At 45.5% G+C, this 14017-nt stretch overlaps 1 protein-coding gene across 4 annotated transcripts in view; it reads left to right on the top strand.

Annotated features, from left to right (window-relative positions):
- Window positions 1-14017, top strand: part of SIDT2 (SID1 transmembrane family member 2) — a 224939-nt gene that overhangs the window by 201166 nt on the left and 9756 nt on the right. For all 4 annotated transcript variants that reach the window (XM_078682294.1, XM_078682293.1, XM_078682297.1 and 1 more), the window contains 3 exons: window positions 8405-8510; window positions 8622-8732; window positions 9134-9247. In XM_078682294.1, coding sequence (XP_078538420.1) covers window positions 8405-8510; window positions 8622-8732; window positions 9134-9247 — 331 coding nt within the window. The remainder of the gene's footprint in view (window positions 1-8404; window positions 8511-8621; window positions 8733-9133; window positions 9248-14017) is intronic.

Genomic DNA, 14017 nt, shown 5'->3' with positions numbered 1-14017 from the left:
AGAGCATTACAGAAGGGAAGTAACTTTTTCACCTGGGCTCATGAGCCTTATATGCACAATCCACATCACTTCCAGTGCTTCTTTGCGATGCTGTTCAGGACAACATTGAGCACCACCTAGCACCAGTGACTTGGCTGGTTCACACTGATTCAGCGTTTCCAGCGATGCGGCCACCGCGCCGGCCCGCCACCAAAGATCGCTCCCTCCGGGGGTCCCCCCAGCACTCGGGGACCCTGCACAGCCCCCAGAATCCGCTTATAATTGCTGAAGTAGGCAGCAGGGCGCCGGAGCTCGCAGAGGACACGTCTCAGCACATTGCCGCCTAAGCCACGCCCCCCCCTGGAGGGATTCTTAAACAGACATTTTCCGTGTTCCTTGTTCGTATCATCTTCATTACACATTCTCACCAGTTTCTCTAATCTAGGGCGTCATCTCAGTGATCAAACTTCATAAAGCCAAGGTGGTTTTGATTGCCTTGGATTGGGCAAGGTGGTCCTGGTATCCCAAACTTCTTCTGGCCCTATATGTTCCTTGAGGTTTCCTCTCAGAAAAAATCTGTTATCTGAAGGTAGTCTGTTACTACACCTCAGAACTTTCCATCTGCATACTTAAAGCTGGAGCGGCTAACGTTAGCTAAGTTCCAGGTAGCTCATAATTTGATTCATATTTTGTTCACTGCTAAATAACCTTCAATCAGAACTGTTAATTTTAGATGGCGATTGACCTTTGTCTGTTGGTGTGAGGACAAGGATTTTGAAACTTCAATGGAGATGTCAATACTATTGGGGAATTCGCCTAAGTTTGATGAAAAGAGCCTCAACTATTGTTAGTCAAAGGGTATTTGGCCGGATTTTCTTCTTAGCTTTTTGCCCATGACCAAGGATCCTTATTCAGAGTTTCTTTGGCTGTAGGATTTCTCAAAGGGTTACGGATTACTTTTCTGCTTACCTCTTTTATTGTCAGGCAGTTTTCCTTAATGTGGGTTTGACTTTTCCTATGGGTCAACCATTGGAGCACCTACATTCAGGTGATTTCATATTCCTTACTTGGAAAAAAACATTTCTTCAAGGTGCACTTGTGAGCTTCAGCCTTATCTGTCACTTCTATGTTCACTGCATTTTCTAAAAAAGGGGTGACCTTGAGAGCTAAACCTTATTTATACTGAACATAGGTTCTGATTTCTACGTATCCGAGATAGACTCTTTGCCTTCCTTTAGTCCACCTCTGCATCCCTCTGAGGCGGAAGAATATTTGGACATTCTTGATCTGGGCTAAGATTTGGGCCATTACTTTCATAGGACTAAATCATATGTACATGAGGATAATCTGTTTGTTGGTTTCTTTGGCTCTCAAAAGGGCAAAGCGGTTGGAAAATAGATAATATCCAGGTGGATATCTTTTGCCTCCTCACACTGTGAGGAAATTAGCATCAAAGAACTTCAAGGTCCATCGTAGGAGAGGTACTACAGCCATTTGCCCTTTTTTTGCTTGCACTTTCATTTCATGACACATGCAACACAGAGAATGACTTGATTATCTGCTCACTGGTTTTTCAGTATGGTTGTTTCTGGTGAATATTGAGGTTCCCTATGATTTCTTATGATCCACCTGCTGCACTTCTCAAATGATTTTTTGTACCTAATCATTTTTTGTTTGGCTTCATCCGTGAATACCTGTTACCTCTGTGGGAGGTCACAAATTATGCTTCTTTTGCTAGAGACTTTTACCCACTGATTACTTACTTTTTTGGAGGGGGGGTGGGGGGGTGGAATTTTGTATTCAATTTTGCATAGTAAATCAAAACATTCTCCATTACATCATGTTGAATCACAGTGACCGCGTTTACTTTACAATGACTCATATTGGTTATTTGAATAATCAATTCGTCCCATCTCACCATATTTGCATCAGACTTTTGTTTTCCTCCTCCTCCCAACCTGCTATAGTGTTTTCTATCCGGAACGAGTATTGTCCCTTCTTTCACCATCATCCCGGGCTAGTGTCTGGGCTTGGTTCTGTTTGCAGGGGTTCGCATATGTAGCTTCTAAATTCGTTCCACTTCCCCCAAATCTTGATCCATTTCCTGGGACACCCCCTGTGTGTGAAAACTGCCCTTTCTGCCACCATCGCCTCATCTATATCATTCCTCCAATGCTGGTATGTGGGCAATACATCCGTACCCCAGTTCCTAGCTATGTTTCTTTTAGCAATTGTCATCCCCAATGTAGCCCAGTTTTGCGATTGCAGGTTCAAGTCCGTGGGTTCCCACACGTGTAGGAGACATGTCCTTGGGTTTTGCAGGACCTCTGCCCCTCCAACCTATGATATCACACTCATGATTTTCCCCCAGTATAGTTGTATCCGTGGGCATTCCCACAGTATATGGTAGAATGTACCTGGGAGTCCACAATTTCGCAAGCACAGTGTGTCAAGTGCGCGACCTATTTTATGTAGCGTGGTGCAGGAATAATACATGCGGTGGAGTATCTTTAGCTGTATTAGTTTAAGCTTGGATGGTATCGCCCCTTCGCATGGTGATGCCAATGCATCCTGCCAGTCTGAATCTTCCATGTTGCCCACGTCCGTCTGCTATCGCTCTCTTAAGTTCGTCTGGTCTGGGAGATAGCCTTTTTGTCCATGTGATTAGAGAGAAGTCTGTCCTCCAAGGGAGCGGCCTCCGGTAATTGTGTCTCTGGAGGAATGGCACGTGTAAGTGCATGTCTGATTTGGGTGTACCTATATAGTTCGGTCCCTGCTAATTCGTATTTCTCAGATTACTTACTTTTTGACTACTCCCCATTGATGGTGTTCCACTCTGGAAATGGCATGCATGGCCTGTATAGGCATCACTCCTGCACTTTGAAGTCAATTCCTTGCTTTCCTTGCCATAAGATACAGATCCGGAGCTTCCTTTGTGTCTGTCAGAGGCATTAGATTTCTGAATTTCTCCAGTGTGCAAGGGATGTTACCGCCCAAAAACTACAGGTGACACCTTGCTCACTTTGCCACTGGAGTCAAGCAAGCCCGGCTGAAGACGACTGTAATGCCAGAAACCGGTCCTGGGAAGCTTGATTCCGGTCCAGGGAAGACATGGCTTGGCAGTTCGGGCTGGACTGTTCCCATGAGGCACAGGGTCAGACTGATTTGCATATGGCCATGTCTGAACTGGGGTGGCGGAGTGAGCTAAAGAACGGTGATGGATTAAACCCAGATCAGTTGACTGGGGGTAAGTGTTTGTATTGTCAACGCTCCGTCCATCACCACCTTTGGTTTTTCTTTGTTCGCCCTAAGTTGGCAGGGTATGCTCAGACGTGAGTCCCTTGCTCACTTTGCCACTGGAGTCAAGCAAGCCCGGCTGAAGACGGCTGTAATGCCAGAAACCGGTCCTGGGAAGCTTGATTCCGGTCCAGGGAAGACATGGCTTGGCAGTTCGGGCTGGACTGTTCCCATGAGGCACAGGGTCAGACTGATTTGCATATGGCCATGTCTGAACTGGGGTGGCGGAGTGAGCTAAAGAACGGTGATGGATTAAACCCAGATCAGTTGACTGGGGGTGAGTGTTTGTATTGTCAACGCTCCGTCCATCACCACATTTGGTTTTTCTTTGTTCACTATCAATGAGCCACAGTCGCACCTGACTCCTTCTCTGACACTCTCCTTCATCGGAGCCATTCTGGACACAGTTCAGGTTCATTGCTTTTCCCCTGGGAAAGAGAGCCAAGGACATTCAGGCTATGATCCTGATCTTTCAGCCTCAGTCCTGGATTTCAGTGAAGTCGACTTGGAGGCTGCTGGGACTGATGACCTCCTGCCTGCTGCTACTCTAGCACAACAGGGGGCATATGCGGGCTCTGAAGTGGGATCGGAAGTTCCACTGGGCCCAACATCAAGTGGCAGGGGGTGATCAGAAGCCTCTGGCGTAGTCCTGGCTCCACATCAACCTTCTGGAGCGGAGTGCCACTTGGCATTGAAAGCCTTCTTGCCGTCCATCAATGGGAGACTGGTACAGGGGCTCACAGACAACACCACCGTCATGGGGTAGAGCACCAAGCATGCCGGGGTGGGGTCACGGACCCTGTGCCAGGAGGCCTCGAGCCTCTGGAAATGGCTGGACCACCTAGGAATTTTTCTGGGGGTGAATTACCTGGCAGGGTCATTGAATGCCAAGCCGTCAACGCCTAGTAGATCATGAATGCCCAGAGGTGACGCAAGATCTCTTCCAGGACTGAGAACCCTGGCTCAATCTATTCGCCACCGCAGAGGACGCACATTGTCAGCTTTTCTGTGCATTGAAGTTTCCAAGGTGTCTTGGTGTGGCACACGCCAGATTGACATCCACCCAAGTTATCTGACTTTATTTGTTCTTTCTCTTGCCTGGCAAGGCCTTGTTTTGGGCACAGTTAAAGGCTATCTTTTGACCCTTTCAACCTTCTTACTGTTGGCAGATCACCCCTCACTGTTCAAGTCACTGGTTCTGATGCAATTTCTGATTGGGCTTTCGTTTGTCATGCCCCAGTGGGATCTTAATTCGGTCCTGATGTATCTGATGTGAACTTCAGAGCTGTTCCTTATGCTCTTATCATTAAGACTGTGTTAATTATCGCCATCATCTCAGCACAGCCAATCCACCATACACTATCTTCTTCCCAGACAAACTGGATCTACCAACTCAGGCATCCTTCCTGCTGAAAGTAGTGATGCCTTTACACGTCAGTCAAACCATCATTCTGCCGAAGTTCTGTTCTCCATCTTACACCTCTGAGGATGAGGAGAGACCCCAAGAATGCTGAACGTCTAAATTAATTGTACCAAAGTGCACCATATGGACAATAAGTTATTTTTTGGGTTCTCTGGAGGGAGAAAAGGCAAGGCAGTGCAGAAAGAACCATTTCCCACTGGATGGTCCTTTGTATAAAGATCTTCTGTGTACAGGCTAAAGAGCAGCCTCCAGTTGGACAGCTTGCTCATTCTACCAGGGCCAAAACTGTATCACTGAGTTAGCACTTGGAGTCCCTTTCCTAGACGTCTGCCAGGCAGTTATGTGGACTTCCCTCCATACATTCACTAAGCACTATTGTCTGGTCAGTCAGGTTTGCAGAGAGGGGCATTTTGCTCCCTAGGCCCTTTAAGACTTTCTGGTTTGAGCCTACTCACAGACCGGCCTCCAAATAAAGTACTTCTTTTGTATCTATTGAAAAGATGAGGAATCTGCAGCTAGAAGTCTCTATCAGAAAAATAAGTAATTTTATTTCAGTAACACTCTTTCTGGTAAATACTGTCTAGCTGCAGTTTCCTCATCAACCCTCCTATCCTCCTCATTCTGTGATTGGAATCTATACTGATGTATAGATTCCAAATCTAGGAATCTGCAGACTGTCTATTGATTTGCTTTTTCGGCTCTGTGTCTGGGAGTGGATCATCATGAAAGGTAACTGACATCAGCGTGCAGGAGTCTATATAGGCCCCGCACGTCATTTCCGAAGTGGAAGGGCGTCTGTGTGGAGCCGCAGTTTTCCACCTTCCAGCACACAGAATTATTGCTGAAAGGTTTTCCGATCCAGTCTGATGCTGGGGGGTGTTCAAAAATTGAGGTATCTGCAGCTAGATAGTCTCTACCAGAAAGAGCATTACAGAAGGGAAGTAACTTTTTCACCTGGGCTCATGAGCCTTATATGCACAATCCACATCACTTCCAGTGCTTCTTTGCGATGCTGTTCAGGACAACATTGAGCACCACCTAGCACCAGTGACTTGGCTGGTTCACACTGATCCAGCCGGGTTCATACCTGGCCATAACACATCATTGAACACCAGGAGACTCATTACCCTATTGGAGACCAACACATACAACCACAAAGAAGCTGCAGTGTTTGCCATTGATATAGAAAAAGCATTTCACTGCCTAGAATGAAGCTTCCTCAGTATTGTGCTGGAACGGCTGCAACTGGGTCAGTTCTTCCTCTAGTGGGCAAAGCTACTGTATACAAACCCCATAGTGAGGGCACGAACTGGCAAGATCATATCTGAGAGTTATGTTGTAGGGCTGGGAATGCGGCAGGTGCCCCCTCTCACCGCTATGTTTGCGCTGGCCCTGGAGCCCCTGGCCTGCCATGAGCGAATCGCGAATAACTACCAAGGCATACAAGTGGACAACCATTCCCACGCATAGCACTATATGCCAATGACCTATTGATGTTCCTAGGGAATACAACAGACCTAAGAAGAGCCAGAGCACTATTGGAGGCGTTTGGATCATTTTCGGGCCTGAGAGTTAACTGGCAAAAGTTGAAATTGTGTCTGACAGAGGCAGGTCTGGACCCCCCAGAGGGACTGGGCGTACTGCAGTGGGACCCTTGATGGATACCCTACCTGGATGTTAAAGTATAACATGGGAGGGCTGACCTAGACTGCAATATAGGACAAGCTGTTTGTACAGTAAGGTCAAGCACGGATTTCTGATGCTGCCCTTCTCGGTCTCAGGGAGAGTTGCGCTGCCTAAAATGATAGCACTCCCCCTGTTTATTATACTACTTTACAGTTCTACCGGTCTGGATACCCAGAGCAGCATTTTTAGAACTAGAATACCTGGTTATCTTTATTCCGCTGGTGAGTGGGCCACAGAAGAGTAGCTCTTTCCACATTGCAGTGCCCAACACTGAGGTGAGGACTAGCAGTGTCCAAATTAGAGTCCTACTACCTCGCAGCACAATTACAGTGGCTCATGCAGTGGATAGCAGCTAGGCAAACCCCAAACCGAGAGTTGAGACTTTTTATGCCAGCTCTTACCAGACTAACAGGAGCGCTGCTGAAACTTGGCCGACCCTCTACTGATGATACCAAGGAGTTCCAGGTATTACGGAAATTCTTGAATAGATGTTTCCAGAAAACATGTGCAAAAATCCCATACTCCCCTGATATACCCTTATATTTGTTGGAGACGCTACAGCAAGGGGTGGCTGGACCAGGCCACAGGACTGAACAGATGCAGAGGGCGACAAGAGTAGAAGACCTGTTCTGAGACTGGGGACTTTTCCCATTTGACAACTTCTAAACGGAGTTTGGCTTACACCTGGGTAATTTTGTACTCCATGGGGCTGTAACGATGGTGCTCCGCAAGCACAGAACGTCTGGGCTAAAGGGACCATATACTCACGCCATCTGTCAATATATCGTAACATCCTCAGGACAGTGCCCTGCCTTTATAGGACAATATGTGATGACATGCTTCAACCCCTTTAGTCCCTCAAAACCCAATGAAAGGAGGATCTGGGAATTCCCAAACCAGGGACTAGAAGATGATACTCGATTGGATTTCTAAAATATCTAGGAATGCCCAGTCCAAACTAGTCAATTACTATGTACTGCACAGAGTCTACATGCCCCCTTGGCGCATTAATTGGATATTTTCACATAAATGGAGCATCCTGTCCAAGGTGCGTGGATGGTGGAGCTGATTTAATGCATATGTTGTGGACATACCCGGCACTGGGAACTAATTGGGAGGAGGTAACGATAGTTGCGGATGTCACATCTAAAGAGGTTCTCTGCTCCTCTGGACACTGCCTTTTCAATTGGTTCCCACATACCTCCATAATTAAAATGACAAGCAGGTTCCAAGATCTTCCTTACCTGTTAGCAAACAGAGAAATAACCAGGAACAGGAAAGCCCCTGGAGGTTCCCGGATTAACATGTGGTGCAAAGAACTTGATAGATGGGCAGGATATGGGGTGGACGTACATTTGCGAGAAGCTAGACAGGGTCTAGGGTCCCTGGACATAGCACGGGCATGGGAAGCTCTGGTGGACTGCTTAAGGGACCCTCCTGAGCAATCCTTGCTGGTAACACCACTAGGTTAGCCCGCTGCTGTTCACCCGCCCCCAGCTTTGTTAACTGAGCTCTCTAGATCCTAGATGCAATTAAAAGACCAAGTATCCAACAACCTCCATCATGAAGAATACACGTTAAATATACCTCCCTGTTGATACAGTTATAGGACACATTAATGTCTTGAATTGTTCCACAGACGATAGAAATAACATGGGGCGGCCTATATGAAGAGAGGGGAGGGCCGGTAAATTGTCTGTAGACTCTTGAGTATGATACTAATTTATCGTTCAAACTGGCACATATAACAGTTTATTGTTAATATATAAATCTCAATAAAATCGGTTTAAACAAAAGAGAATGACATGCAGGTTATACTAAAACCCAATGGTCCTGAGCTCCGTCATACCTTGCTGTTGAGGAAATACTTACAAAACTGCTTTAGATGATTAGTGATTGTCCGCAAACCTGCAGTTGGTGATTCACAAGCACTGTGTAACAAAAAGAGGAAGGCATTTTGACAGATTTGAGAATGTTAACCTGTGTATAGTCTCACAGAACTCAATCTTTTTTTCCCAGGGCTGCGTATGGGCTTATCATTAGGCCAAATGACTTTGCCTCCTATCTGCTGGCAATTGGTATCTGCAATCTACTCCTCTACTTCGCATTCTACATCATAATGAAGGTCAGTTTTTACTCTTTCGGTCTTTTTTTTAATTGTTTAGATAGCACATCAGACAGGAATGTTTAAGGTACTAGAAGATACAAACATGTCTATTCTGTCTCCCACCTTCAGCTTCGCAGTGGTGAGCGGATAAAGTTCATTCCTTTCATGTGCATCATATGCACCTCCGTGGTGTGGGGCTTCGCCCTCTTTTTCTTCTTCCAAGGCCTGAGCACATGGCAGGTGAGTACCAGATGTAGTTAGGTGCCGTACCACACTTGGATGAGCAATTCACAGGTAAACTTGCAACTGACAGAATGTAACATGGGAACACTAACCTATAGAATTTATGACCAGAAGCCCATGCTATTTAATAGTTCTGAGATTAAGCTATATGTACAAAATAGATCCCCTTAACCATTTCATAGTTGGGCAAATATACACCCATGCTTGGCCTTGCATTTTCTATTGTCTCTGTTTATCCTAATCCAGAAAAATGTTAGCCCTCGCTCCCTACTGAGGATGCTGGAGTGATAGTTAAGGAGGCACACATTTCTTTTTCTGAGTTATGAGTATCTCAAGAATTTGTGAGACAGGTTGCCTGCAGTTTCTTTCGGTCACCACTCTTTTTCTTCTTTTTATAGAAAACTCCAGCTGAGTCACGTGAACACAACAGAGACTGCATCCTTCTTGACTTTTTCGACGACCACGACATTTGGCATTTTCTGTCCTCCATTGCCATGTTCGGTTCCTTCCTGGTGAGTGGGTCTGCCAAAGCAGTAAATCTATTGCCTCGCAGAGATTATGGTTCCATATTTTGCTTTAGAATTGCAGATTGTAGGAAGCTGGCTCCGTATGTGATGTATCAATAAATTGGTAGACCGTGCAAAGAGTCCAGGGGTTCCCTTATGAGTGGACAGGGGCTTACTATGCAATCCCAAAGTGCTCTCTTAGGGGGTAGTGTGGTCGAGCAACCCTAGGCTTAACATAGAGGAGTGGAAGATATTTGCAACACACACACAATGAATAATAAATGACTACAGGACTCAAAAGGAGAGCTGCATCAATTTATAACAAGCATTGGCATAGCCAATAGGTCTCGCCTTTGGGACCTTATATGTTTTTAGCCATGCAACAGTTGATGTTATTGCACCAAGGATATTGTGCTGCTTAATTAAATACTTATAAGGTCCCAAAAGCGAGACCTATTGGCTATGCCAATGCATGTTTTTAGTTCCCACAAACTGCAGGATGGATTCTAAGCATCTATCAACTTACACATTTCGATGCAAAATGTAGGTATGGTCCTTCCTTAAAACGTCCTAGAAAAATAGTTTGGTCCGTTAGCACTTATTCGAATTATATGCAACCTGCTGGTCCCAAAACAGGTTCAGCCTTTCTACGTGCAGAGGAGTGGTAGCTATTTTAAAATGCGTAACGTTTATGTATCAGCATTGTGTCAAACTAACAGGCTGAAGTATTGCCTAGCACAATGATACTCGACCTTGGAATAAAGACAGTCTGTCTAGACGGGTCTTAACCTGCGGCTTACTGACTACAAACAAATCGTATAGCAGGAAGTACCTGCCACGGATTTAGATGAATGTCTGAAGTTAGGGAATCGTAGCGCCTCTTACTTAGCACTACAAAGCCAGGTAGCTGGGGAAAGCTGTCTATATAAGCAGATATGTTTATGTGCTATTTATTACATTACCAGTGTTGATTGGAGTGGTGGGAAGGAAGGGGAGACTTTGCAAGTCGTGTGTGTCATGATGACCATTAATTAACTATTGCAACAACAAAAAAACGCACCACACTGCATCTATGGGTTATGCTGTGTAATTTTTAACCGTATGAACAATGTAAAACATTGGTGTTTAATCAGTAAACAATAGGCTACATTCAAAAGGAGAAATGTTCATCTGTAAAGTTACTGCCACAAGCAAACTGAGGCAGTAAGCAGTCGTCCTCATTAATCCTGTACTTCTCCAATTTCCTCGGATTAAAGATCATATTCAATTACTAACTGGTGAACGCACGTTTACTAGTACAGTTTTCACAAGTATCATGGTCTACTGATCCACCTTTATTTTGACTTGCACGGCGTCTATTTAAATACACAATCTCTTATGAAGGATGTATGCAGACGCAGGCAACTGGAACACGTTTCAGTCAAAGAAATACAAGAATAAAAGTTCTCACAAACGTGCCGCTGAGGCTTGCTCGCAACTTGCAAAATTTGCCCATGTTGACATCCTCTGATCCTCTCAAGGTTGATCACTTTATTTACGTTGGGTAGCAGTATTTACTGATTATTTAAGATACTAGCAATGTGACTAAGAAAACAGAGGTACCCCTGCAGTACTAGCTCTGAGCATACACCAAAACGATAACATGCTGTTAGCTCTAACAAACGCTTGGTGTGAGTCACATATGGCAGTCTGACTCCAAGCCACACTCGCCTCTGAAGAACTACAAGGAGATAGACAGTTCACAGCTTCTATGGGGCAGGTTAGGGTGGTGTACGTCAAGCAATGAAAATAAAGTCACAGATCTGGAGGACTATGGCGTGTTGTTCAAATCCAGAAGAAGCAGTGTTCATCATAACCGTTTATGAATAAATATATTGTGGTCCTCTTCCACTTAACACTACTCCGAACCACCAAGACAGCCAACAAGCCCTAGTACATTATTAAACAAAAGTGCAGCAGGAAGGTGGAAAAGTTCCCAGCTTACTATAGCCTTACAGCCCGCCGTAGAGGGCTATACCGGCTATTAAAGGCCCTCTCCAGCGTTAAAGGCCCCGAGCCGCAGGCGAGGGCCTTTAACAAGGGAGAGGGACTTTAATAGCTGGTATAGCCCGACTACGAAGGGCTATAAGGCTATTAGAACATTCTGCCACTAGAGGGCAGAATGTTCTAACAAAAAAAAACAAAGCCTTATGGGAGCGTGAGGGGATTGGAATCCCCTCAGGCTCCCTGAAGCCTTTGTTCACAGCCAGAGCAGTGAACAAAGAAACATTGGAATGTTGGAGCTCCAGGCTTATACCAGCCATTATAAGCCCGGAGCGCTCCATTGTTTTCAATGGAGCTCCCAACATTCCAATGTTCTAATCAGTAATAAAGCATTCGAGCCTGCTTTGCTGCAGAAAGCTATCTCGGTGGTCACCTCTTTAACACTTTTGAACCAAATAATCGCATAAGACGAATGAGGTCTTCTAAAAATGCAAAAACAATGCTACTGGTGATGGTATTATTCTGCTCAATTAAATAGTTAATTCACTTATTTCTCCACTGTTTTTCTAAATCACAGTCTATTGTACCTTTTATTTTCTATGCAATTACCGATTTCAGAACTAAGTAGTAACGGGTAACATTTGCGCCTTTGTATTTTCAATAAATCAAATGTTTATCATGAGAGCAAAATCTGATCTCAAAGAAGTCTAAGATAATGTCACATTCTCATATAAGCAAACATGCTAAGAACAAAAACACTACAAAACAAATGCCCAACCAAGTCAAACGATTAGAACAGACTGAAAGAACAGTTTTTAGAGAAAACGCTCCTTTCATTTTCTCCTGACAGTCGTTTAAGTTTTGTTTCCCGGGTTCCCTGCAAAGAGGTCAATCTCCAATAGGAAACCAATGCGTGTATCCAAAGAACATACAGTGCTCCAGATAATTACCCTTTCGAAATTGTTGCATTAAGGGCATCGCACTGTTGTGTAGTCAGATATAGAAAATAGGTGGTGCACTAAGACATTAGCATATTTCAGACATGAATGTAAGAAAATGCGTGTACAATATAAGGCCGTGCCAAAGGTGCCACGAGTATACTCAAATATCTTTGCTGGAGAACATAAGAGCAATTTGCATCTGATAAATGTATTCAGAATGCACAGAGAAACCATATTCCAAAGGCAGGACAGCTCATTCACTGAGATTGTCATTTTCAATAGCAGTCCAAAGAAATTCCATTCAAGCCAAAGTGCTGAATGCATAGTTATTTTGCAATCGGGGTCATGTCCAGCCTCGCAGCAATAACCGGGCATCACCTTCATGCAACAGAGAGGTGCATGCAGCAGCCAAACGTAACAAGGGTACAAAATAACAAGCATTGGCTGCGGGGATGTTAAAGTAACGCGGCTGCGCTGCCGTAAAAGCGAAAGTGATTGTGGGGAAGCGCTCTGTGGGGAGTGAGGGCGGAGCGAGGCGCTTGGGAGAGCAAGGAAAGAAAAGGGTGCCACGAGGAATGCGCGCAACGGCAAAAGCAGGCTGACAAGTGGTGTGCGCGCACCATGAAGAGAGAGGAAAGCCATATGGCGCCTCTGCTCGTCATTGTGCGCGCAACCGCACGCTCTAAGCCTGCCAAAAGTGTGTGGTAGCACTTTGAAAACCCACAGACTAAATGTCTCGCCGAGCAGCGCATGCGCTGGCTCAGCGAGACCTAAAAATAGTAAGTATCATTATATATGTTTAGGCATCAGAGAAAAATTGTTCAGGGACATAGGTTTTCGAAGATAAATTCTTTTCACTTTAAAAAGTGGACACTTAGTCTGCCATGTTATCCTATGGATGGAAGAACAAGTTCTGCAAATAAGTACAGTTCATTGACTTACAGGACCAATCTATAGGAGTTAAGGTGAGTGGTAGGCAAGCTCCAAGGTAGCATCAGGAATACACCACCAGCATCAGGAGTACACCACCAGTGGCACGAAGGTGGCCAGGTGCAAATTGCAGATCATCGTCTGGCGCCCAATATGTTTCAATGGGGTTTGGTCCCTGTAAAAAGAGGCTGCAGGTTCTGGGTAGGAAGCCAGTCGCCAACGGGGGTTGGGCTAGGGAGCTTTGTATGCCAGGAAAGGGGTCTGCCATCCTGGGAGCGGACAGACTGGTGCATCCAGGGATAGCCAGATGCCAGACTTCCCAGGCAGTGCTCATTAGAAGGGAGGGAACCTGGTAGCCCAATGGCTGCTAACCGCTTTCTACCCTAAAGGCATTTTCTCTGCGTAAATAGCGCACATCTTGCATCCAGAACTCAACTGTCCTGCTGCACTAAGGTCCTGGTGAAGAGCGGCTGCACCGACTTGGACTGCACCTGTCCTGTCCAGAGCCCAACCCAAGCAAAGAGACTCCAATTGTCAGTCAACTGACCTCCTGTTCGCAGCACATAACAGCTGAAGAAGTCTGCTAAAGGTAAGTGATAGCCCATATCAAAGCTCCACACTGTTGTGCAGCTCCAGGGACCAAGACATGACTTTTGCACCTATGTCCCATACCAAAGAGAGTCGTCGAAGTGAAGCTTGGGCGTTCATAAGGCAAGCTACAGTCGCTGAAGGATTTGTCTGTGACCGCGTCACCAGATGACTGGTAGTCAAGTGGTAATTGGACTTCATCCAGACCGGAGAGGACCTTGTGGGAATTTGAAGCCTATGTCCAGGACACTTTCAATACCTACGTGGACCGAGTAGTCCCTGCAGGAAGACCCTCGTAGTCCGCGTCTCATCAACAGCATCCTTGAGCATCTTC

This window comes from Lissotriton helveticus, chromosome 3_1 (genome assembly GCF_964261635.1).
Source record: "Lissotriton helveticus chromosome 3_1, aLisHel1.1, whole genome shotgun sequence".
In the NCBI taxonomy this organism is placed as follows: Eukaryota; Metazoa; Chordata; class Amphibia; order Caudata; family Salamandridae; genus Lissotriton; species Lissotriton helveticus.
This window is presented reverse-complemented; position numbering and strand designations above follow the sequence as displayed.